At 34.8% G+C, this 26,654-nt stretch overlaps 6 protein-coding genes across 7 annotated transcripts; 4 read left to right on the top strand and 2 right to left on the bottom strand.

Moving 5' to 3' along the window:
* Positions 1–711: 711 nt before the first annotated feature.
* Positions 712–2,343, bottom strand: LOC124303412 (probable rRNA-processing protein EBP2 homolog). Its single transcript, XM_046760565.1, has 2 exons — positions 2,156–2,343; positions 712–1,630 (listed from the first exon to the last, which is right to left on the bottom strand). The coding sequence occupies exons 1-2, from the start codon at positions 2,234–2,236 to the stop codon at positions 833–835; spliced, it is 879 nt and encodes a 292-aa protein (XP_046616521.1). The 5' UTR covers positions 2,237–2,343; the 3' UTR covers positions 712–832.
* Positions 2,344–2,985: 642 nt separating this feature from the next.
* Positions 2,986–6,549, top strand: LOC124303407 (F-box only protein 42). The gene is made up of 7 exons (XM_046760558.1): positions 2,986–3,577; positions 3,677–4,020; positions 4,326–4,483; positions 4,656–4,786; positions 5,002–5,141; positions 5,458–5,594; positions 5,682–6,549. Exons 1-7 carry the CDS (start codon positions 3,454–3,456, stop codon positions 6,226–6,228), a joined length of 1,581 nt encoding a protein of 526 aa, XP_046616514.1. The 5' UTR covers positions 2,986–3,453; the 3' UTR covers positions 6,229–6,549.
* Positions 6,550–6,953: 404 nt separating this feature from the next.
* Positions 6,954–15,631, top strand: LOC124303411 (uncharacterized protein YJR142W). The gene is made up of 5 exons (XM_046760564.1): positions 6,954–7,089; positions 9,445–9,542; positions 11,032–11,236; positions 11,390–11,869; positions 12,017–15,631. The coding sequence occupies exons 1-5, from the start codon at positions 7,014–7,016 to the stop codon at positions 12,130–12,132; spliced, it is 975 nt and encodes a 324-aa protein (XP_046616520.1). The 5' UTR covers positions 6,954–7,013; the 3' UTR covers positions 12,133–15,631.
* A 795-nt stretch (positions 15,632–16,426) lies between these two features.
* LOC124303405 (exostosin-2) lies at positions 16,427–19,783 on the top strand. The gene has a single exon (XM_046760557.1). The coding sequence runs from the start codon at positions 17,170–17,172 to the stop codon at positions 19,294–19,296; it is 2,127 nt and encodes a 708-aa protein (XP_046616513.1). The 5' UTR covers positions 16,427–17,169; the 3' UTR covers positions 19,297–19,783.
* Positions 19,425–22,566, bottom strand: LOC124303415 (protein TEX261). Its single transcript, XM_046760569.1, has 5 exons — positions 22,239–22,566; positions 21,792–21,871; positions 21,443–21,664; positions 20,810–20,921; positions 19,425–20,734 (listed from the first exon to the last, which is right to left on the bottom strand). Exons 1-5 carry the CDS (start codon positions 22,306–22,308, stop codon positions 20,616–20,618), a joined length of 603 nt encoding a protein of 200 aa, XP_046616525.1. The 5' UTR covers positions 22,309–22,566; the 3' UTR covers positions 19,425–20,615.
* Positions 22,567–23,070: 504 nt separating this feature from the next.
* Positions 23,071–26,654, top strand: LOC124303408 (male-specific lethal 3 homolog). 2 transcript variants are annotated; one of them, XM_046760559.1, is made up of 10 exons: positions 23,071–23,289; positions 23,753–23,821; positions 24,014–24,123; positions 24,336–24,516; positions 24,717–24,902; positions 25,017–25,321; positions 25,463–25,684; positions 25,846–26,039; positions 26,199–26,283; positions 26,374–26,654. In XM_046760559.1, exons 1-10 carry the CDS (start codon positions 23,188–23,190, stop codon positions 26,459–26,461), a joined length of 1,542 nt encoding a protein of 513 aa, XP_046616515.1. In that variant the 5' UTR covers positions 23,071–23,187; the 3' UTR covers positions 26,462–26,654. The 2 variants fall into 2 exon arrangements, with proteins under 2 accessions (XP_046616515.1, XP_046616516.1); XM_046760560.1 differs by lacking the exon at positions 23,071–23,289 and adding an exon at positions 23,428–23,672.

Genomic DNA, 26,654 nt, shown 5'->3' with positions numbered 1-26,654 from the left:
ACAATTTGCCATCTCACAAGCGTAATATTAACGCCCGATTGCCTATCTGTAGAAGCCGAGTGGCTTGTTTCCACGTTTAGGCCCGGTATACACCAATGTACAAAAATGTACCTGTAAACTCAGATTCGCGTGATTAAGTACGTATATAGTTCGTCTCATCAATTTTTTATGTGCACTTTTCTGGTAAATTTATAGAATTCGATGATAGTTCACGATGACATTCAAAATGTTGAAATATAAAAGGATGTTGCTGATTTGTTAATTCAAATAGAAAATGCAGAGAAAGTGGACAAACCAATTATTTTCCGTAATGAGAATTGTTTTTTATCCAATTTTAAATCATAAATTCAATGAAATAGAAACACGCGTTATAACAGAAAAAGATTGATAGGAAAATTGGTACTACGAATTCGAGAGAATATAAAACAGAATTGAAACATGCCGTGATAACCGATCCGACATTTCAGAATGTATCTTCAATGGCTCTACGAATGTTCGTAAATCCTTTTCATATCGTCGGATACGAAAAATTTCAAGAAAATATTTAAAAATATTAATAGCTAGTTGCATTTTCAGTTTTTCAACATTATAGCACTGCAATAAATCACTCTATGTTCGGTACTTTATTGTGACATAAATCGCGCAATATAAGATATAGCATAATAATGAAGGTTATAATTAAAAAAAATATTAGAACGAAAAGAGAGATCCTATGGTTTCTTACAAAATTATTTTATTTATATATTTTAGTTATATATACAAAATATAGGTGATTTACAACGTGATGTTGCACTCGATACGTTATTTACCAGTTACTGAAAAGCTAGCTGTTTCATTTTTTTTTCGACTTCATCTGGACACGACGATTTTTCCCGGGCCTCTGTTTACCGCTCCCAGCACCCTTTCCCTTTTTTGGTTTACCAGGTTTTCTCCACTCCGATACATCCGCAGCACTAGATTTGGAATTCTGTTTACTGCCACGTTTTTTGCCGCCAAAACCATACTTCGAATTCTTCATTTTCAATTTCGCTTGGGCCTTTTTATCCATATGTTGGCCTCCAGCTTTTTTATTGCCAGGCTTTTTCTTGTCATCCAAGAAATCCAAATCATTTCTTACACCTTTGCGATATTTCTTAACCTCATCAAGCATTTTCTTTTTCTCAGCGTGCTTTTTCAATTTCGCTTCAATTTGCATTTGCTTACCAACCTTTCGCTGTTGCCTTAATTGTCTAACTCTTTCCGATCTTTGTGCTTCTACCTGTTTTTTCATGAGATTTTCCCTAACTTTTTGCATGTGTTGATCAGACTTGGCCATCTCTGCAAAATAGTCATCCGGCCTCTTCGTCACTAGACCAAGTTTTTTTAATTTAGCAATACCCTCCATGACCGCACCCTGAGCTTGTCGGTGAAACATCATCTCTCTTTTGAAATCATTCAAGATCGGATCTTCCAAAGGTGAGAATTGTGGTAGTTTTTTGTTCCCTTGCAGCTGCTTTGCTCGGCGGACTTCTTGCTCTTGCATTTGTAGGGCCAATTCTGGCGCTAAAGGCGCAGGTGCATTCACTATGTCCAACCTTTCAACCCATGGCAATATTATTTTGAACTCATTCAATTTTCGCTTAATGTCAGCCTAAAAATAAAAAATGAAAACTTAAATTAGTCTCGTAGGACCTTCTCAAGTTAAATGGATAATATTGAACATCAATAATGACGGTCTCGTAGTTGTAAAAAATACCAGCAGGAAACTTTTATCCAACAACATAAGTTGACTTTAAATGTTCGAATTCAACGAAATGTGACTTCGATGAAGTGTGAGAATAAACAACCATCAAGTCATGCGATGGTATATCAGGTTAGGTTAGGTTAAGTGAGGTTATATTATGATTATACAGCATGGCAAATTCACCACTATGTTCTAGACACAAAAATGATCGAATATATTCATAAATCGAGCGAGGAATAGGTTGTACAGATGTACACAGTTTATTTAAAATAATATAGCATAGATTATTTCCGGCTTTGCGATACCGATACCATGCTTCGTCGGCACGTTGGTACGATTAGTATCTTTCGTACTTCTAGAATTGGAAATACTTACACCACGCCGATTACATGGTGGGAGTCCATCAGAAAGTTGAAAAGTTTTTATACTCACATCAGTCGGCACCCGAACGTTGTTTTCGTCGTCATTATTTTCGCTTGAAGAATCTTCGAAATCGTTGGAATCCTCAATCATTGTTGCACACGCGATTGAATTTTTCGGCGCAAATGGATTTCAGATACGTCATACAAACATAGGTGACAGAACATTTAAGATGATCCACGCTTTCAAGTGTAAAAATCGTAGTTCATGTGAACTTCTCTAGAGGGTATCATGCAAGGGAAATTCCTATCGAGTTGCTGTTCCTTAGTCTTCTTTGGATAATAAAAAATATTTCAAGGCAGAGTATTAGTTGGTTAACGACATGCATTTACCGTTGGATACGTCGAAAATTAGTTCCAGAAACATATTTCACGTTGCAGGAAGCAAGTTAATCGGAAACACGTAAAACACGTAAAATGTAGAGCTTGAAGCCTCCTCTCTGCCTAGTGCTGATATTCCTAGTAATTCAACTAGGGATGCGTTCCGAAATATATTTTCAGTACTGCAGATACTGACAACCGTGTTCCGAAATCGTGCGACAGCTTGGGTGCTTTCCATTTACTAACTCAAGTCGACTTGTGTCGCTATTTCTGGTGTATTCCTTTTCCCAGATTGGCCGGTTACACCAGAAATAGTGACACAAGTCGATTTGAGTCATTAAATGGAAAGCACCCCTTACTACCGCCCTCGACCTACCGCCAGTCAGTGACGTCTGAAATTCGTGATGATGTGATTGCGACTACCGCGGTGTGGAAGGTTTGGGAACACTGAATAGTTTGGGACGTGAACACTGATCATGTATAGGTATGACTATACTAACATACCTATTATATCATCAACGGACGTGGGCAGTTGAGAGATGGCCGCGCCTTCGATAGAGGGGGTACTTGAAACTGGAAGAAAAAACAGTACGCGGTTCGCGGTTCCAGCCTCTGGTTTGCAGTTGACTGCGTGACGTCACGTTAGGCAGTCCTGCAAGTATATTTTGGAACGCACCCTAGTACTAGCCACTGAGGGAGAACTATCCAAATGCAAAAAAAAAATGTGAACTCAAATGTCGTAAAACGTATTTTGCGCGGTAATATGTGTAATGACTCGAAGACTAGGATCAAAGTTGTCAATAATTGCACACTTATATTAATTTTGTGAAAACATAATCATAATTTTTAGACAAGAACAATGGATTCTGTTGGTTACAAAGTTGGAAGGTTATGTGCAGACCGCGTAATCAAATATTCGTAAATTGTACAATTTTTAACTAGTATACGTTCGTAATCGTAGCATAAGCAAATGAATTACAAGCCTTAGACATGCTCTGTAAAATAGACGACCTACCTGACGAGATCCTCGAATATATATTGAGCTTGATACCCCCCTATAAAAATCTTCAAGAGTGCACTTTGGTTTCTAAACGATGGTATCGCGCTACTCGCAGTACGTTTATTAATTTATATTTCCTAACAATTCATTGGAATCGTGAATTTCATTTCTGATCATTTTATTAACTCCACGTTAACAACAAGAATTTTTTAGATGTAATAGAACACAGTGAGGCACATTTCCACAAAGCAGTTGGCCTGGGCTCACTTTTTTGGAAAACATGGCCTGAAGCCGAGTGGGTACCGACAATCGGAAAACGTCATTCCCATTCGGCATGTACTTATGAAAATTCTATGTATGTGTTCGGTGGTTGTACAGCTACGTGTACCACTTTCAATGATCTATGGCGATTAGATTTGGACACACGAAAATGGGTTAGGCCTATCACTATGGGTAGCTATCCATCGCCTAAGGCATGCACAACGATGCTGTATTACAAAAAGAACCTAATTTTGTTTGGAGGCTGGTCTCATCCGTCACCGTATCCACTTCATCAGGTATGTTTTCAATATTGACACTATTTGTAAACATGCTATTGCAAATTTTGCCCTTTTACAAGAAAATGTCACGTTATTCTTATGTATTCAAAATGTAATACATACTTATACTTAATTTAACGATTCAGCATGTTTGAGAATATTACATGGGATGCTTAACTATCTTCAATTCAGCAGTCCTGGAATTCTGATAATAATTTGAATATTGAGTTAGTCTATGAGGCATTTTCAAACTAAAAAATATTTCCAAATTTACTAGGAATGAAGTTTAATTATAAATTACTTTGACTTTATTACATTTTTAGCAATGGAAATTGTTCAATGAACTACATGTGTACTCAATTGAGTTGAACAGATGGACTGCTATCAATGCTTTAGAAAGTCCGCCGCCTAGGTCTGCTCACTCGGCATCCATTCATGGAAATCTCATGGTGATTTTTGGAGGAGTTTGCGAGGGAGACAGGTACATTCAAACATCAGTTGCTGCACAAAAATCATTTTGTGGTTGTAATTTCCAAATTTTTTTGAAATACCTTTGAATACATAATGTATTATACCATATGAATTTACTTGATATTGCAGTGTGCCGCTACTCATCTCCTTAATATTAAACTGTTTCTATTATTTTGAGGTAGTTCCAATGAAGTTTGGTGCTTGAATCTAGATACTTATAGCTGGCATGAACAAACCACGTCTACCTTAAAGCCACCGCCGCGATATGGTCAATCCCAAATTGAATTGGACAGCACACACTTGCTCATACTAGGTAACAGATATTAAGTACTATCTAATTTTACAAATAGAAATTACGAGTTCACTGCTCAGCAACAGGCTTCTTGCACGTCACTTATTTGTGATTGGAGCGCCGTCATAAAGGAGGGTCACAGACAGCACATAGCTCTGTGATCAATGAAATGTCTAACTTTTCAAATAACTTATACCATTTCCAACCTCATCTTACGTATTATTTTGAGAATTTAGGTGGATGTACTGGACCTAATGTAGCTATGAATGATGCATGGCTACTAACAATGGGAAATTCAAATTGGGTTTGGAGAAAGGTGAACATGCTTCATTCCACATGTGCTCCCATACGAATTTGGTGTCATCAAGCTTGCAAGGTGCAGTAAAAATGCAGTAGTATTGTTTATCGTAGGATTAAATAGAACCTTGAGTTTTTGTGTTTTGTATTTCAAATCAAAAAATATTGATATTCTCAATGCAGAATGTAACAACGACATACTGACCTTAGAAAATAGTATGTAGTATTGAAAAATTAATTATTACTTCGAATTTTTATCACCCATTGTTATTGATTACGCATAATCAAATTTAATTTCGAGGAATTACTAACTATTTTTTTTTTTGTAGCAAACCTGGAATTCTTATAAAATTTATTATTGAAATGTGAATGTGTGAATTATCTATCATCGACAGGTTGGCGATTATGTTATTGTCCTGGGTAAGAATAAGCAAATGAGTCAACCAAATGATATGAGCATCTCCATGGGTAAAAATGCTTGCCAAAGGTCAACATCGTCCCAAGGGCAGGAGCCGATACCACTATTTGAAAGGTCTGATGAACTGGAGTAATAATTCGAACGCGAATTGCTGAAAAAGTCTTTCGAATCATCATATCTATTAATCATGCATGATTTCAGGCGAAGAAATCTAGTGCAGGTAGACAGAGATGAGAATGTCAACGGCCGTCGTGGCTCTTTTCCAAGATCATCTATGCCCATTCCACATTCTCCGTCACTTGGTTCCAAGCATCAAAAATCCTTGCCTGCCCATGAAGAAAATACTCTAGGCATGGCTGCGTTTCGCGAAGAATTACCTCGATCTCGACACAACGCGAATAGGCAGCGGCAACTGGAGTCACTTCGCCGAATGGAACAGAGGATTCAGAACAGAAAAACACAGTCAAAAATGGTGAAAAAACCCGAGAATACACTGGCCATATATGTGTTGGATATTTCGAAGATCCTAAGTGAAGAATGCATCGCCTCCTGGATACCGTTGAAACAAAATGGCCAGGCTGGACCAGATGAAAGAATATTATATTCCATGGTTCTCGGAAGAGGAGAATTGATAGTATTTGGTGGTATCCGAAAAGAACACATGAAGAACCAGGCACAGACTGGATCTGACGATTCTGAAGTTTACAATGATCTCCATTTTATAAATCCTCTGCGATACGTTGTATAGTATATCAAAAAGAATTTAAAAAATACATCGGTGAATAAAACAACAGAATGTTAAAAACTCGCTCTTCGTAAAATATATTTGGCTACTTTATTAATATAACTAGAATATTTCTTGCGATAAATTATCAGAAACTAGTCTCTCAACCATTGAAATTTAAACATTACACTTGGTGGTGATGATTAATCTAATAAAAAAACTGTATGGGTTGTAAAATTTGGTAATCAGCTGTAAGACTTAGATTCTTATTAATTTAAATTGAATTTTTTTTATGTTTACAGTAACGAATTGAAGGAGAGGAAGAAGGAATTGTGTTGTCGATAAAATAAAAAATAGTCTGCCACTACGATTGATACGATTTTTTAAAAATAAATAACTACATTCTTCATTGTTCGGTTGTCTCTCATCATCCCTGCAATGTCATCTTGATTATTTTCATTTGCGATATATATTGTGTGACAATTCAAAATATGAATCCGTATTAACCGAAGCAACAAGTAACTGAAAATCGATAATCAATGAAAAAAGTTTGGTACACAAACATAATTTTGTACCCACAAAGAATAAGGAAATATTCGAATTTAATATTCCCTTTGATAAATTATAATTATAATAATGCCAGCCGAAGCCGAAAATATTATTTTATACGATTGCACGCACGTTTCAAAAGAAATATGTATATCTGGCCTAATTTAAGTGCCGGTATGCTAGTTCCATCTAAGGTCGATACCAAGAACTAGGTAGGTAGTGTGAATTTTTTGCAGTTGGTTGACGGACGACGAAACATCATGGCGTTAATGGATACAGAACCGATGTCACGTTTATTGAAATTGGCGAAGAAATTCAACTGCTTCTACCTGTCAGGTATCGTTATTTATTGATTCTGATTCGCATGTTCCGCATTCAATCATTCGACACCCTTCCTCTACGACATTTGTCAGAAATCCACCCTCCTTTATCGTTCTGTCTGCTAGGCGATATTGATTTCGTGTATTGTGTGCGGCACCGCTGTCGCCTCTTACAGAAAAAATTAAAAAATATATATATATATGTGTGTGTATATATATATATATTATACATGACATGTACATATTTACAACTTTATTACATTTTCATTGGGCAACGCACTGTTTTAGAAAGTATTCGCTGCTATTTCGTCACTCATGTCATTCTTATCCGTCCGAGCTACCCTCGAAATGTCATTAACAATATTGTACCCATTCTCTTACCTCCACTGATTCAATGTATAACGGATAACAATTGGATTAAACATGTAACATATTATTCAAATTGAACACAAACATTCATAAGCATTGCGAAAGCGGTAGTAGTTACTCCGCTAAGCAGCCGTAAATACGTACACGCATGGTACTCAAATGTCTGAACATTTGGCCATGAGTACAAAAATAACAATCATAATCTATATCCAAATCTATTAATCTTTCTACATGTCATACATATCTACCGACAAGTCAAACAGCAGTTCCCTTTAAATTTCCATAGAAGTGCAGGTACAAAATTGCTTTATTTACAAATAAAATACCGTTAGTCACATCTTTTATGCAACACGTAAATTTACGTTTACGCGTCACGGATCTCGCATTATTAATTTTTTTTTAATTTCATTACTCACCTGTTCAGTGTTTGAGAAAACTCGAAAATCGGTTATGATGAAGAAAAAAAAATCACGAAGATGGATTATCTTTTTTGAATTGCTGGTGCTTACATTTTAATAAGCGCAAAAGAAGCATGTTACATCCATTCTTTTTCTATTATTTAATGCATAACAGCTCCATTGAAATCTTTTAAAATTGTTTTATCGAATTGCATTTTTTATGCCGAGTCCTGAATATAAAAGTCTTGAAAAAAAATTCGTGAGACAGTTATTCGAAGAATCGATTAATTACATTTTACCAAAGTAATTTATGCAATAGTTAGATCACTGTGTAATGTTTTCATCGTGTCTCAGACCTTCCGGTTTGCTTTGGAATCTGGAAAAAATCGCTGCTAATGTCTGCCAAGCCGCAGTGAATTTCAACATCCCTGGCTTGAGAACTGGCAAAGCTGCAATAATTCCGGTTTTATATTTCTATGTAACATATTTACGTCTAGCATAAAAAGGAACTTGATGTCTAAAATAGTTTTCGCATACTCTAATTTTTGAATAGAACGGGCTCTTCTTGTGTATTAAGGACGTGAAAAAAACGCATATCCGACTAACTTATCTTTCAAATAAGGCATTCTTTTGCGATAATTCTATAAGGACCATTAACGTGAAGCATCTACTGATAACGCTAATTCACTATCAAAAACCATCCATGTGCTGTAAATCTATCATATTCACAATTGTATTCAATTAAATAAGATTAGATAACTTGTGTCAATATCGAAATATGTACCTGCAATATTCGTTCCATTTATGGAATTATTAATATTAGTATTGGTATTGCCTTCATTATTTTTATTATTTTATAATGTGCTTCCAACTCCTATTGTTATACGAACGTATAAATGATAATATTTTCGATACCATGAGTTTTTATTATTGTGTCAAGATTATTCAGATGGAAGAAAACGTCAAAAAAATGGGAAATCAACACAAAATCCTGAACCTATCCCAAAACCCAAAACCCAGCACCCAAAAACGCTGAAACTATCTAGCATATGGATCAAATATTTCCAGAAAACCAGAGTCGTTTACGACGTCTTCAGCGGTCCTTTTTTTTATATAAATTCGTCAAACAGCACAAGTTTGAGTACAGAATCTACAACATTGTTCCCAATTTTCAACATGTCAAAATATAATATCAGTTTACTAAAAGACTAACACTTGTAGAATATAACGTTCAATCTTCTATATAAGTCCAGAGATTTAAGTAAATATTTATATAGTTCCTCTCATATACACTTTGACTAGAAAAAAAAGGAAAAAGGTCAAAATTATTCTCAGAATCCAAACAAAAAAAAAAAAAAACAATATTAAAAATTAAAATTACTCGTATCAACTACTACTATTAAACTACACTCCTTGATAATTTTAACTTATCAACTTCATTCTCACTGCGATGATTAATCATCACTGGTCCATGCAAACGATTTTGATAGTTGTAATAAGTAAGGTGATATGTAATTCTGACATGACGCAATTTGACGATTATGGAAAGAAAAACGAATACAATAAAGTATCATCTTCATTTGCTGGGCGATTATTCATTTCAGGGCTTCATGCAAGCGATTGCAGGGCATTTGTTGTCGATGGCCAACAAGTTGGTCTTGTTCGGCCCAACGTGATGAAAGAACTGCTCAGTTTCCCACAGGTAATTCAACATCGAAATCAACACGTTACGTTTTATTTAATTATCAGATATATACCTAATATTTTCACACATTGAATAATCAAAATATAATCTTTTTACGAAAACATCAGTGGGTGATCAACACAAAACTAATTTTTCGAACAAATCCGGAGTTATCATTTTATTCATATTATTTACTCCGAAATAATCTTATTCTTCAACACATGTTTCCACGAATTTCCATTTTCAAAACGTGTTTCTGGTGCGCCTATAATTTTAGCGTGAACCAATCATTAAGTAGAGGAGTACCATTTAATTAGATGCCAGCCTGGATATACGTGGCACTTGTATATATACATAGGTGTATACATTAATAATACGCATGCACCCCCAAGAAAAGGTATCAATTCTAATTCTCACCGTTACATGTAATTAATTTTCAATCATGCGATTTGATGACGGCATCTGTTACAGAAACTGTCAGAGTCCAATCTTGGGTTGCAAAAATTGGCTCAGAAACTAGATTTTATCTAATCATAAAACAAGACAAATCCTTTCAGGGAAATATTAGAACATTATCTTTTATATAATGAAAGTTCTGCTTTGATTAAAATTTAAATTGATAAGAAAATCTACCGGTTCTCATCAAATATTCACAAGCTAAATCACTCGTGAAAAAGAAATTGTACCAACCAACGTATGTTAGAGTGTAAATTAGGAGGACTGTTACAAGTTTCTGAGAAATGATTTATGCACCGTAAAATGTCCTACGTAAGCGCGGTTACCTCATTTTTAATATACTATATATATATATATATATAAATATATTATCTATTTAAATAATTTTTTTCTCTAGAATATCCAATCTGACTTTATTTTATTCAAATTAATTTTTAAATACTTTTCTCGCGATAGTCTAATTATTAGCTATACGGATTAATGAATAAAATACATAATATCGCTGTTAATCGAATTGTTAACAAAGAAATTGAAACTGAGCTGCTACTCGGAAACACCCACACAGGCGCAACTGAATAATGAATCACTTCTGTTCTTCGCAGATAAAAATTCACATTCCAGATATTATAATGACCTCAATTTGTACAGTGATTAAAACTTTATTGTATACAATGAAAGACAACCGAACAGACAATATAAATACCACAGACCGTTTTTTAATTCTGCGGAGTCAATTGTTATTTTTTTATTATCTTTCGACATATATTTAAACAATTAGTTTTTTCTGTGTAAATAAGCGCTTCATTCAAATCATTTTCATCAATATCTTGGAATTTATATTCTAAACTGAGACATCCATGAGATTGCCATACAATATATGCAATTTTTCAATTCAAGTTCAGTAACCAGTTCCAAGTTACATTGTGATGCACAGCTATTTTTATATTATCAAAACAAAAATTTGGGCGTGATATGTGTTGTTGCGTGTAGATATTTTGGGCGTTTATTTCTTTTTACGAAAATGCTGACAAGAATTTTGTTTATGTTTAAGGTATTTCAAGTACAGCCAGAATATGTGCAACTGAATCCAGCATTCAGGGATTATGCCGAAAGAAGTGCAAAAATGGAGGAAGTTCTCAAAGAATGGCGTGACGGTGGTAAATTCGTCACGCTCAGAGGTTGGCGCGAAGAATGCTATGAAGTACGCGCCCACTTCAACACCCAGCCATTACTCAAGATGGATCGTTCAGCCACCTGTAGGTCATTTCTAATGTATTTACAAAAGGGAACTTATTCCATACAAGCGAATATCCTACTGGCACCTTATATCTGTACATTCCCAACTTTGGTATTCATTATTTCCACAATGCAGAGTGTAATTGATTTCTATTTTGCACACTGCTAAACAGGCTTATTTGGAATTCGGAATTATGGTGTGGATATAACTGGATATGTTATGGACCGTGAAAAAGGACTATCGATCTGGCTACAAAAGCGGAGCCCGACAAAACAGACATGGCCAGGTTACTGGGACAACATGGTGGGTGGTGGATTAAGCGTTGGTTATGGTATTCATGAAACTGGAATCAAAGAAGCTGGAGAGGAAGCCAGTATTCCTACTAAGCATCTTGGAAAATTGAAGAGTGCGGGATGCGTATCATTCTTCTTCGAAAGCGAGAGAGGTCTCTTCCCTAACACTGAATTTGTTTACGACCTTGAATTGCCACCAGATTTTGTACCATGTAACGGCGATGGAGAAGTAGAGACCTTTGAACTTCTGCCCGTCAAGGAATGCTTGGAGAGAGTACTTTCACCAGAATTTAAAACAACGTCTGTACCAGTCGTGCTAGATTTCTTGATCAGACATGGTTACATCACCGCAGAAAATGGTGAGTTTGATATTTTAAGAAGGAATTTTTAGGCAGGGTTCCGATTAAAGTAACTGGTGATAGATAAAATATGCTTTGAGATACTCTGTATCTATCACAAAGTAAAACATCTGTGTTTAGTCTTAAAAATGAGTTTGTATGTTACAGAGCCTAACTTCATCAAAATTGTGGAGCTCCTGCATGTACCACTGCAGACTATATACAGTCAACCTCAAAGAAAGTATAAGATAGAAGCCAATGGTGAAGCGAATAATTCTCTATAAAGGCCTTAGGCTACGAATAGATACTAATTTCAATTGAACCAAGGCTGAAAATTCAGGAAGTTGAATGAAATTATTTTCAATCATGCTTTACACCTGTTTCAAGGTCTAGAGTACGGCAGCTTCTCGCGCAAATTCTCACGTAACCAGCAATAGAGTACCATTTTCAAATGCGTTCACATATTTCTTCCAAATTATGTAACACTGATGATGATTGGTCTATGATATGAAAAAATGCAAAACCGACGGGTAATTTGTTCAATTCGTTGTTATCATCTACCCAAATGAATCTGACGGGAAAAAAGTGCTCAAGAGTTGCAAGAAAATATCCAAAAAAAAAAATTTATCCTGGAATTGCAGGGACCTCGCTGAATAAATCAATTTTGTGGTTTGGAAGAAAATTTGTAATAGTTAAATAGTGTCACGAAACAAGAAATGATTGGAATTTGAAAAAAGTTAATATCGTTGATTAATTACACCATGTCCATACAATTTGCTTTGATCTCTTGTTTTTTTTTTTGCTACAATTGAGTATGTGAATTGATCTCTTAACATGAATAATGCATGACCAAAGTAAGCTCTATTTACAATCATTTTCCCCTGAGTTTTCTCCTTAACGTTTTCATCCACTTAAACTGCTGATTATTCGACTTTGGATCGATCTTTGAATGATATTATATTAGCAATGTGGTTAAAAACTACTTGAAACTCGTCGAAAGAATTTTACTACAGCAAAACTTTTACTATAAATTGGCTGACACAGATATTTTTTCGCACTATGTATCCTCTCAACAAAAATATTAACAAAATTAGCAACTGAACACCAAATCTTCAAATATTTCTGCTGTAAATTTTGTTACGATTCAAAGTAAAAATTGATTTTATATTAAATATTCGTCAATCTTGAATTGCAAGAATAATATCGATCCTGCGTCTATCTTTAGCAACGCAACATATATTTCATATTGAAAAATTGACAAGTTTATAAGTATAAGATGTAATGGAGTAGGCAGTTGAGTTATATCTAAACGTTTAATTCACATAATAACTTATTATGCTTCATAGAAACTGTTTACATTATTTATTGGTACAAGAGGAAAACAAAAATATCATAGAACAAAATTTATCCCAGATTAATTACATGAAGTGAATATGTGGTATTGGGTCTAATTAATGTGAATTATTCATACACATACACATATACATTATTTTAAGAATCAAAGTATTAACATTGCATTCCGAATTTTTTGTTCAGTAGCAAAAGTTGATTGGTTCCAAAACTAAAACGTATTTAATAGAAAATGTTTCTCTTGTTTGGAAACAAGTATTTTGTTGGTGAAAGTTTTTTTTTGTCATACCTTGACATTTTTAGATGTGTATGAATAGATACCGAGGGAGATGAAAGTTTTTGAAATGGAAATTATGAAAACAAATAACATGGGTTCTCATTTGGATCGAATATTCCAACAAGTTTTACTTAATTTCTGTTTGAAATTGTTTCTATTTTTCTCACGTTAGTAATTGACAGGATCCTAATTGTGTCTTTATCGAATGAAAATGTTTTTGGGAAAGGGAACAAAAAATTTTATGTTACTTATCATAGATAGGATATCAAATAAGTTTGTTGTTTTGAATTTTGAATTAATAATTACTGATTTGGCATATGCAAAGAAAACTTTATAACATGGAAATCATTGAATAATCTAGTTACTTTCTGTACAATATTTCTGAAACTATATCAACTGGTCAATACTGAACCATGCAACACTTACTACAGCATAAAATAATGAGAGAAACATGTGATATAATATGGGTAATAATCTTGCTTTTTGACCAGTAATAACGAAATAGCATAATCTTGATATTGTCTTGAAACGTCGATGCTACAAGTTGTAACATTCGTTCAGCACCTACCTAGCCGGGCCCTAAAATCAGATGACTATTACAATGGAATGAAAATGATTTAAACTGCTAGTCAGAAATCAATTTTTCGGAAAAAATCAATCTTGCTTTGAATGAATTTTTTTATGGTACAAATATGAATACGATAATTTATGTTACAACGCATTTTGCACATCTGAAAATCTGAATTTATTTTAAAATGTAACATAGATAATGTTCATCTGACAATTTATTTTTCGATTGTTATAGGTGTCTAGTGGTACTGAATATTTTAATGTCATCTGTATAAAACCATGAGTTTTTCTCAATCTGTGATATAGTCTTGTAGGCTCTGAACGAACTTCAAATAGCCATTTAAGTGTGACACCTTACCTAAACATAGCTCAGAATAGATTGCGTAAATTTAGTACTTTTTTAACGAAACTAAATACTTGATGTGCGTGCTAGTCACCCATAGTAATGATTCGCTTACCCCGATATATTTAAAATTTATTTCTGGAACACAATTTTATTAAATCATTTCGAACGTCAAAGAATCTTTCGATTCGTAGCATTGAGGATTCTGATAATCATATAAAAAATTATAAAGGATACATCAAAGTTATGAAACTGTATTAAACGTGATTTTAGAATAACACAAGTCACATTCTAATCATCAGTTGTAATGAAATCATAAATAAATTTTTTCAGCATTGAAAACGTTAAACTAAAAGTCATCTATATAAAATGCACAAGAATATCTTATTATTTTGGTTTCTGTACATGGTGTGTGACACGTATAAGAGCAATGAATGATTATGCTCTTTATTGTCATTTAACAAAAACTTCAAATGATTCTAGAATATCTAGTGGTATCATACATTCAATAGTGTCATTCAAAGAAGAGTGCTGGTTATTAATAATAGAACGTTTAAATGTAGCATGATATTACTAGTGGGACTGACTTTGTTAGTGATTCTAATCCTGAGCGTAATATGACAGAAACATTTGTTTTTATCAATGCCCGAATTTGCATACAAATTTTACAACGAAGTCAAACAGAGTAACGGAATTAGAAATGAATTATCCTTAAAAAATCGTCTATGTGTTCAGTATTAGCAAAAGATACTTAATCTTTTTTTAAGTTATGTAACGCAGTTTACATTTTGCAAGAAAATTCACGCCGACCAATCATGTTTAGTGCCGTTTTACTCTTCCTGACTTACGAATTTTTAAACACTTAGAATAGTTATTTAAAAAAAATGAAAACATACGACCATGGATGCAAATAATAAGTGCACAACCTTAAGGCTGATCAGTGCACAGAGAATTTATCTCCTCAATCAAATTGGTATCCAGTGCTTCTTTTTGAAACATGCTCGATACTTAGTATCACTAATCTTAAATCACTATAATTTTACATAGTATTGTTTGAGTTCACACCTGTTGATAGCATAATGAATTGTAGCAGCACATTACAAGCAGTATTAGTGTTGATGTGAGTGTGAATTTTAACAAAACTGAGCACAATAGTTTTACTTTATAGTTAATTATTACTTTATAAGTTATTACATCGTTGCATCGGAAACAGGGGGGGGGGGGGGGGGTTGCACTTACCTGCATATAAAAATTGCTATTGTTAATGAAACTAGGTATGCCCATTTAACTTTATTAACATGTAATTTTTTTTACTACTGATGCAACGAGTCAAGTTATTTTTCATATGGATAATGAAGTGTATATAGCCATGAGATTGTAATTTATTTCGGCTAACGTTTGTTTGAGTAAATCGACTTCGTTTTGAATTGTCTACAACGAAATAAACTGCTGCTTTATGTAACTGTGTTGTTAATGTTAATAAAATAAGCATATTGATTGAGAAATATAACTGATGATATTTGGTTAAAATAAGCATATTGATTGAGAAATATAACTGATGATATTTGGTTAAAATAAGCAAGAATTTCCTACTGAATAACTGTAAATGTTACCAAATTATAATGGTAGAAAAATTTGGATAAGAGAATATATTTGTTGATGGCTTATCAGTTTTAGGTTTGAAATATCGTTCACAAGTTTCTTATTTATTCGTTCCTATTCTTGAGGAATCATTGTTGCGATTAAGTATCGCTGTAAAAGATTTCCGGAATGTGTGTTTCTAGAAATTATACTAAAATATTACTCACGTTAAACATTATTTACAATCAGACCCGGCACATAATTAAATTTGGTGTAAAAGTGCGGTTGCATTATACGTCAATTGATACCGTTAACTTAATTTACATACGAAAATATTATAGGCGAGTTTCTTAAACCCACCGGTCTACTAGTGGATTCAACCGCGCAAATAATCGGAAACGCGGGTTGGCAAAAAGAAAGATAAAAATTACGTGGCTGCCCACTAACTGAGCGCTGTTGCGGCGTCAAGATGTAATATTTAATCATTATGAAAGACAGAACTGGACAAAACGTCCAAGAACTAAATAATAAATATAAAATAAATGAATTTAACTTGTGTAAAGATTGAAAATAAAAAAATAAAACAATCAACGAGTACATCGGCACACACCCCAACGGGAGACAGCCATTAAAGGAAGAAGAAGAACACGAAGGAAGGCAGGAAGGAGGAACTAGGACTCCGGACTGGAGGAGTCAATTAATGAATGAAGACCTAACCTCGCTTCAAATGTTTCACATTAAACATTCAAATTCAATATTCGTACCATTGGGCTTCGGTGTTTATTGCTAAAAAACTGTCGAAGAACTGACAATGAGTAGTTAAGTGACTACAAACTAGTAACCAATGGAGTACATCCAAGAGTGCAAATCATTTATTTTTGGGCGATCGTGTTCAAGAGATGAAAATAATCGAATGATCTAATCAAAATGGTCTAAAGTTCAAGTTGGTCATGAAACAATGAATTTCTTGCGCAAAATGTGACGATTACGGGATTGCAAGTGCTTTATATTCGAAATTTATTCCCATGACTTTTGTACTCACTTTAGTTATGTATAAGTAATCATTTTACCCTTGTTATTATGTTTTTTATAAACAATTTCACCCGTTATGACTGACAATTTAAATACGTAAAACTAATTCGTGCGATTTTAGAACATTTTTAGTACATATACTTTTACAAACAATTGTTACTATCTACAATGAGTATTCCGACAAGAATTGCACAAAAGCCGAAACGCGCTTTACATCGATATAGAAACTTTTTTCTAACATTCTTCGTACTCCTATCATTGTCTGTTACAATTATCTTAACCTCCTACTTATCAAGCTTAGGAAAAACGGTAAAAAGGTCAAAATATACAGCGCTGACATTGGACAACGTTAATTCACTAGTTGTAAAGCAAATTGCCATAAATAGTCCATCAGCAAATCCAACAAATGCTTCATGCAATTACTTCAACTGCTTCAATATCTATCGGTGTGGGAATCAGGGAAATAAATTACTTGTTTATGTGTACCCACTAAAAAATTATGTTGACCCTGCCAATGTACCCGTCACTAATCAAATATCAAAAGAGTTCTATCTTATCCTGCAAGCCATTGCAGGCAGCAGTTTTTATACTTCAGACCCATTCGAAGCATGCTTATTTATCCCATCAATAGATACCTTAAACCAAAATAGACTAAGAGTTAAAGAAGTATCTCAAGCTTTAAAATCACTTGAGTTCTGGAACGATGGAGAAAACCACTTAATTTTCAACATGATACCTGGAAGTGTCCCGGACTACAACACTGTTATTGACATTCCTGTTAGCAAGGCAATGATTGCCGGTGCTGGATTTTCATCATTAACATACCGTGCTGGTTTTGACGTTAGTTTACCGGTTTACAGCCCCCATCTAGAAAACTATAAACGACAAGCTCAAAACAGAAGAAACTGGTTAATAATTTCATCGCAGATTAATATAAATTCTGCATTCCAGCAAGATTTGATTGAAGTGAAGATTACATTTCCAAACGATCTGATGGTCCTGGGCCCATGCTACCATCACAATCCTATGAATAGCTCTATTCGATGCGCGGGTGAAGATGTGTACAATTATCCAGACGTTCTGGAAACTGGGACATTCTGCCTTGTCATTCGAGGAGCCCGACTTGGCCAATCATCTCTTCTGGAAGCGATGGCTGCAGGTTGTATTCCTGTAGTAATCGCCGACTCTCTGACCATGCCATTCCATGGAGTAATAGATTGGATAAGGGCAGCGATATTTGTTCGCGAGGTCGACATTTTGAAGGCACCTGAGATTCTAAAAAATGTATCTCGCAAAAGAGTAGTCGAACTAAGGCAGCATGGAACTTGGCTATACGAACGTTACTTCAAATCTATACAAGCCATCACTGAAACTACCCTTGAAATAATGAGCGATCGTGTTTACCCACATCTTGCTAGAGACTATAATTACTGGAATGTACCTCAGTATCCAGGAATTGTGCCATCACTTTTTCTGCCCGTTACAGCACCCAAGACTCGGGGTTTTACAGCTGTGATATTAACATATGATAGATTGGAAAGCCTGTTCATTCTGATCACTAAACTTGTCAAGGCTCCTAGTCTTTCTAAAGTTTTAGTCATTTGGAACAACCAACGCAAAGATCCACCGGAACCATCTCAATGGCCAAAAATAAACAGACCCTTGAAAGTAATTCAAACTAAGGCGAATAAGCTTTCAAATAGATTTTATCCGTACGATGAGATAGAAACTGAAGCTATGCTATCGATAGATGATGACATAGTTATGCTTACTGCTGATGAGCTAGAATTTGGATTTGAAGTCTGGAGAGAATTTCCTGACCGCATAGTGGGTTTTCCTTCACGTACACATATTTGGGACAATTCTAGCATCTGTTGGAAATATGAAAGCGAATGGACTAATCATATTTCAATGGTGTTGACTGGAGCTGCCTTCCATCACAAGTATTGGAGTTATATGTATACAACATCAATGCCCGGAGATATCAAAGAATGGGTAGATGACCACATGAACTGTGAAGATATAGCAATGAATTTCTTGGTCGCTAATATGAGCGGGAAACCTCCAATTAAAGTGACTTCCCGGAAAAAATTCAAGTGTCCAGAATGTACTAACACAGAAATGTTGTCTGCTGATTTGAACCATATGATTGAAAGGTCTCAGTGTATAAACCGATTTTCTTCAGTGTATGGGACCATGCCATTAAAATCTGTCGAATTCAGAGCTGATCCAGTACTATACAAAGACGTATTTCCAAAGAAGCTCAAGCGGTTCAATGACATAGGAAGTTTGTAGACCGTTACTCATTGTGATCATTCCCGGAATTACCATTATACACTTTAGGTCATATTATAATATAGTTATTAATGGTGTTATATGTTGGATTAACAAACAAAAAAACCTCCAATCATTGTAACTAAATGTAAATATCCATACAAATTTTTTAATCTATGTACATACATGTATTCTAAGGTTTTGCTTATACTGTTTACATCTTGTACAAATTAAATAACCATTCACGTCAAGTATTACAATAATTGATGGAAAAAGTATATATACACAAATGACTCTCCAATAAATAACATTAAATGACAAGAACGTCTCGAACATAATTATCGTGGGTTTTTAGTATATTCGTAAATAAGCACAATGTTCGCTACTAATTAAAACTTGTTTGATATAAAATTCCACTCTTGGAAAGTATAAAACATGTTAATACGTACTTATTTCACTAGATTCGTGTGTTATTTCTCGACTGTTCTAAACAATATTTACTTTTCAATTAGTTATCGAAAAAGTATCGTTTACTGAAAGCTATAAATTGAAAAGACTACAAAAGCAGCAGATGTCACCAACATCCGACCTTGAGCACATTCTCAAATCTATCGTTACAGAAATACAAACTACAGTTCGATTTTGTGTAAAATTACATATTCAAACTGCACCTGTCATAGTTGGTATTTTCTGTTCTTATCATAGATAGAATCTAAGTAAATCAAATCTAATTCGATTAACTTGATTTACAACCCCATGGTATGAGATACGTATTATGATAGGAAAACACCACTTACAATTATACCGTACCAAGAAAAAGAGTAATTCTCATCACTATAAGGAGCACACTTTAGATGTGATTAAGCATCATTTTCCAAACAATTACTGAGTTTTGACTGCACACTGAGATCCTGGTTTAGAATGTCCACCTCAAAAAGTGAAAGGCAATGAATAATGTTTACTTTCCTATTTCTCTTTCATAATTATCAATAACTTGAGTTGAGCAAAGTTTTTGATATATTCTTCTTGACAATGATTCAGCAAACATTCCTTCTACCTGCGAGTAAATTTATGAAAGAATACATCGAAATTTGCTTCCTGGTAAGACCAGTTACCACTACTATACAGTCTGAGCAAACCATATGAATTTTGTCTTGTTCTACTTTAATACGTCTCTAATAATTGGTCAACTAGGATCCACCAACATCCTATTTATTCGTACCTCAGTACTTGAAAAGTGGTGCACAATTTTACCATTAAAGTGCTGAATACTAATAACATTTAACAGTAAGACTGTAAACTAAAAACTGGTAGATGAGTGTGTGCAAATCAGAGCTTCATTAAAAAGCTTTTTTGGTGCGTTGTGGGAGTATGGACTCCTTGGCATAGTTGAAGAAAGAAAGCAAGCCATATTTCTTTCCCCGTCTTGAAAAGTAATTGCTCACCACATCGTTATCATCTGTAAAAATGATCAAGCTCAAACTCAATACTGTGCGTTGTTCGAAATTATACAGTTGAGCAATTTTGTACATACCTAACAGTGGTCGAGCTTCAGCTACAGTTGGAAGCACATTTTCATTTGCAGCCAGTGAAATAAATAGTGTAAATGGCACTAGCCAGAGACACAGGGTAAAATATGCCATCATCTAAAATTATATTTTGACACAAAATTAGGTAAGAAGCATAATTTAGATTAACCATATACATTACATACACTAACACATATTATTTGAAATGTGTAAGATACGTCAAATAGTGGACATAAAAATTATAGTTTTGAAATTCTCGTTTCTAAATTGTAATATTTTACAGCCAACCGCAATTTCTGAAACGAAATCATTTCTTCTCCAATTTTCTCAGTTAACTAAAATTCCATAAGGATGCTGACTGGTTGAAGTTATATGACGCTGAAGCTACTAGCAGATAACAGTCAGTCGGTAATATGGGTGGAAAGGTTTTAAGGGATGACCAAATGATGTAACTTGGAAGGATTATTCCAGGAATAAATTCCTCAATATTTTATCATTTTTTCACCCCCTGAAAGCCTCCCAGACCTATTAGCTACTGGATATTACCTTCCAGTTTCAACCTCATTGAAATTACATAACATTTAACCCACGTTGTAAGAAATAATAGATTCTTGCGAGACCATTAATCGAATGCATACCTCTGAAAAACTGTAGTGGACAGATGCAAAGTATGTGAATGCCAGGTAATGGTTAACCACTAGCATGATTATCGAGATGATGAACAATGGCGAGATGATCTGGACGTACGGAAACGTTTTTAGTATACAGAAGTGTGCTACTTGGGCGATGATTCCACATATTACCATACTCGTTGGCAGGTTTTCAAATAATAAGAACCCAATATGAATTCCGAATGTGACCTAAAATTTCACCAAATTCCACAAATTATAATGTAATAAACGAAACAAATGCTCTGACTGATTTCTCTAAGGAATCGCAGATTAGGCTGCTCAAAAAGTTTATTACAAAAATGCATCCGCAACTTACAAGTATGACACCTCTTATTATTTTTTTGGACAGAACGGTATATTCCTCAACTAATTCCGCTAAATAGTATAATCCGGCAGCTGAAAAATATTGAAATGCATTATTAGACTTTAGAAAAACTTTGAATTCTTTAAATACTTATTCTGTAGCTAATAAATTAAAAGTTACGTAATTTATGTAATATTTATTTAGGCTTTGTACAGATTCTAAAACTGTATGACTAATTTGAAATCCCATTTTTGGTTAATCGAAATGAATCTGGCAGTAGCTGAATTATTCCGTCAGGTAGTTTGTTTAAAAATATATTTTAGAATCAGTTAATCTGCCTGACTTCGTCAGTAGAATGATAGCAAATTTGAAATAAACCTTGGGACCCCGGTTAACCTCTTTATTCACAGTACAGCAAAATAAACATAAGTTATAAAAAATACGCATCTAACACAGTACCTATGGAAATCGTAACAAAACATATTTGTACGAATAAGGAAACCCAACTTAACACGTAAAAGAACCACATTTTAGAATTCGTTCAACGGCACAGACAATAATGCATCTTTTACATTCCATAAGAATGGATTTACATGATAATTTATAGAAGATTTACACCCTGTCACCCTCTATCTAAAGCCTTAACCACGGTATAATAATGTAGGAGGTGCTTCCATGTGTAAAGCTCTGTGATTATTTGACAAGGTCTCCTGGCTCTCCGCCAGGCGTCTCATGTGACAAAAAGCCAGAATGTAAATAATAATGCCGTTGCTTTCCTGAATGCTTTGCACGTTTCACGTATATGCTTAGTTGTCACAATGCAGAATAAGAAAACATGAAGAGAACGCATTTTTCCTATATCTATAATTCGTGCCTGATGGCAATTTTATTTCTGCTCACGGACCTGTTTATTTGTTCTGGTACAATTCACAATTGCCCCGTTTGCCCGTTATTACGTTGACTCGTTGACTGAAGCAACGGTTATTACAATATAATGTAATGGGAAAGTGCTAATGTGTACTCTACGCCAACACGGGTGTCGGCATTTAGAAACACTGGTATTGTTGTTTGGCGTTTCCAAAGACGACAGTTTATTTAAAAATTATTCTTGACGGATTGCATGTGACATCAACCGTTGCTTTAACTTTTGCGTGAATACAAACTGTTCCGAAATATGCTTGAAATTTTCGCGGGTGGTGGCTCTTACGCGCATGCGACACCTACAGACTACTTTAGTGAAATAATCACAGCGTCCAGCGCGAGTCGGATCACCTCTTTACAACCGAAAGCTGTATGACTAGCGAAGAATTTCTGCAGGCATATATGAAAGAATGGGAATCACTGACAATCAGCATCAACGAAACTTGAGAACCTCGGCGGACGCTTCAAGTCGCACTGTGAGTCGACGATGGTGTCAACAAGAGGTCCTAGGTTCAAATTTTCTGACGGTGAAAAAGTGTTGTGTTATGAACCAGATCCAACAAAGGCTAAAGTCCTCTACGACTCGAAGGTATCAACAGATGAGATTATTATTCATGCCTTAGTTTGAACGGAAAAAGAAGCACGAAAGTTTTGTTATTCTGCTTAAGTACAACCTCTATTTAGAGCAGGGTGACAATATTTGACATTGAACATCAGCAGGATGAATAATACGGTGACAAATATTTAAGCTCGGCCTTACTTCCTTCACTATTGGACACTGCGACACCAACATCAAGTATTTGTTTATTTATGATAGCAGTGCCAGAACGATAATCTCTCATTGGATGGGACAATCTAGTTTGAGTTCAGATGATTGTTAACATACATGGGTTGCCAGGTTTTGACTATTCTAATATTCTGAAATTCGATAATCTAATTACATGTGGCATTACATACACTATTGTTAAATTGGTAATTTGGAGATGATATACTGATTATTTAATCCTGCTTGATTAACAGCAATTACTTTTAATCGAACATTTTTGTCTCAGGTGTTAGATGTGATCGTCAATAAAGATCAACGAGGTCGCAAAGCAGTAGAATATCTGGTACATTTTCAGGTAATGAAAAAATACATCTTTATAGACGTAATTACTGACTGGCTATTATTCAATTTCATCTTAACTGAAAGGATTAATTACACCAGATGTTCAACATTCATTAGTGAAATAAAGATTCTTATTTCAAAATCAATTACCTATATATCTGAGTTTGAATACTGATTGTATGAATAAAAGTTATTCTTAAAATAGGGATGGAATTCGTCTTGGGATCGATGCGTCACAGAAGAATATGTTCTGAAGGATACGGAAGAAAATCGCCAGCTACAGAGAGACCTTGCCCAAAAAGCCCAACTTCAACTGTGAGAACAAAGTTAATAAGTCTGTTACCAAAAAAAGTTCAGCAAAAACTTATCACTTTTTAGTAAGAGTTAACTGTAAGCAATATCAAAATGACCTAATCTAACGATCTGGTGTACCTTTGAATGTGAATGAAGTAATCTATTTTTTGGACAGGAACATCAAATTTTGAACGTATTTGGCTTTTACTTGACTAAAAACTTATGTTTCAAAGAGGTGCATATCTGTACCGAAGAGAGCGGAAAAAACGCAGCCACAAACTGTCGGAACGTTCAGTAGGATCGGGACCGGAGCCTGGGCGCAGGGCCAGGAGTGGCGGTAGCCGTGCGACATCAGCAACTACCGGATCTTCCGAAGATGGCAGTTCTGGTCAACACGATGACTATGATACCGAAGTATGACGTGTATTATACTATTCGCCACCTTTACCCTCTGCCCATACAACACACAAAATTTTAACTGTTTTTTATCGACATTAGTCGAAAACTTAAATCCCTGTATATTTTTTCATTGGCTTTACGTTAGCCTGGACTTTGGAGCTCTATATTACGAGTTATTCAAATTACAATTATAATCACTCTTTTTTTTTCAATAGGAGGCTGCAACAGAGGAAGATACAGAAAGTAGTTCGGAGTATGGTGATGACAGTAGCGGAGGCGATGAAAGTGGAGGTGGAAGTCACTCTGGTGGAAGTCATCGACCAGGAATAGATCTTGATATTGGTGCTACCTTGAAACGCTTATTAGAACAAGATCATGATCTCATAACTCGTAAAAATAAGGTATGTCTTGTATACAGCTAGTTGTTGACATTTCGTTAAGTTTCCTTGATCATAGGTAATTTAACGATTTTATTTGGCCTCACTGTTTTAATTAAATTTACACATATTTTTCAGATTGCTGTATTGCCAGCTCAGCCAACAGTATTAAATATTTTGGAAACATGGGTGCAACACTTTACTACTACCCAGTTAACAAATATTTCCGACAAACCCCAACGAAACAAATCAAATCATACCATTGAAAAAAGTGTTAGCGATGTTAATATCTCTAGAGAAGTCGCAGACGGATTGAGGATTTACTTTGACTTTACATTAGCTGACCTTCTGTTGTATAGAGAAGAAAAGGAACAGTACGAAAGCTTTCGATCATCCTATCAATACGTTGATCTTGCACCTCCTCTTAAAGAAGAGTCCTTTGAGTACGTATGTGTTATTAAATTTACATGTGCCGTTTCAATAGGGTGACTCACATTAATTGCAATGTTTTTCAGTAACTGCCGATTTGCCCACATCAGATATTTATATCTATTACTTGACTAGTAGTTCACTTTGTGTTCCAGTAATGCAGATCAGAATGTCACAATCAAAGAAGAACTTGAAGATACAGAATTTGCTCATTTACCACCGTTCAGAGAGCATGAATCTGAACTTGACAACTCATCACCCAAACCGCCTGTCGAGTCTAAGCGTAGATTGCGATCCTGTAGAGTGAGCTCTATGGATGAAGGAAGACAACTTCGCTCTTATGATGAAGTTAAACAAGAACCAGGCAATTTGTCGAGGTGCTGCAGTTAATTTCCCTTTGCCATTGCCAAATTTAACAATGTATGATATACAATGTATTAGTCAAGTTCCTAAGAAGCTGCATATTGTTGAAATTGCCCATTTCTCTTTGACAATGGAATTCATCAAAAAATTAAAAAAATTCTTTTTTCCACCCTAGCATAGCTAGTACAAGCTCACGATGTTCTAGTCCTCGTGGCTTGCCTTTAAGACTACCAATAATTCCGTCAGCGCAAATTGGCGCTTTACTTCAACAATCAAATGCGTGGCGCTTAGTACCTGAATCTGCGAAGCGTCAAAGTCCTTTGGCTCCATCTATGTATTATGGTGCGATTCATCTGACACGACTTTTTGGTATGTATCTATCTCTGTCCGCTGTTGTACTATGAACTAAAATCGTATTCACTGCATATTGACATAAAGACTGCTTCGTACCGAATGGAGTGTAAAATGGTAATACTAAACATATTAGGTATATACTTTTTTTTATAAATGTAATTCGTTTCATTCCAGTGAAACTGTCTGACTTATTACAAGCTGCGGACATGCCTGAAAAAAAACTGAAGACACTTTTGAAGCACTTGGATATGTTTCTAAGGTAAGTGTATAGATTTGCAATAGAGATGTAGATACGTAGCAAAAATTTAGTTCGTAATGGTCCTTCAATGAATCCTTTTGAAAATTGCAGTTTCCTGGAAATGCATCGAGAATGGTTCGGTGAACAATTTTACACACAAGCAGAGAATGTACCCCTGCAACAGACTGTGAATTTATAGTGGCCCAAGAAAATTTGAAAGATATAAATCTACTTTAATTTTCTACAACTTTTTTAAAAATATAATCTAACCTCCAGTATGACATATACCTGCGAAACTGAATGGTGACTCTAATTAGGAAATTTGAGGTACTATTCACTATTATTAATGTATCAACCAATGCAAAATAAATTTTATCAACACTCCGGGTATC

The sequence above is a fragment of the Neodiprion virginianus genome, chromosome 4 (genome assembly GCF_021901495.1).
Source record: "Neodiprion virginianus isolate iyNeoVirg1 chromosome 4, iyNeoVirg1.1, whole genome shotgun sequence".
In the NCBI taxonomy this organism is placed as follows: domain Eukaryota; kingdom Metazoa; phylum Arthropoda; class Insecta; order Hymenoptera; family Diprionidae; genus Neodiprion; species Neodiprion virginianus.
The sequence above is the reverse complement of the archived record's forward strand: the minus strand, read 5'-3'. Positions and strand labels throughout refer to the sequence as shown.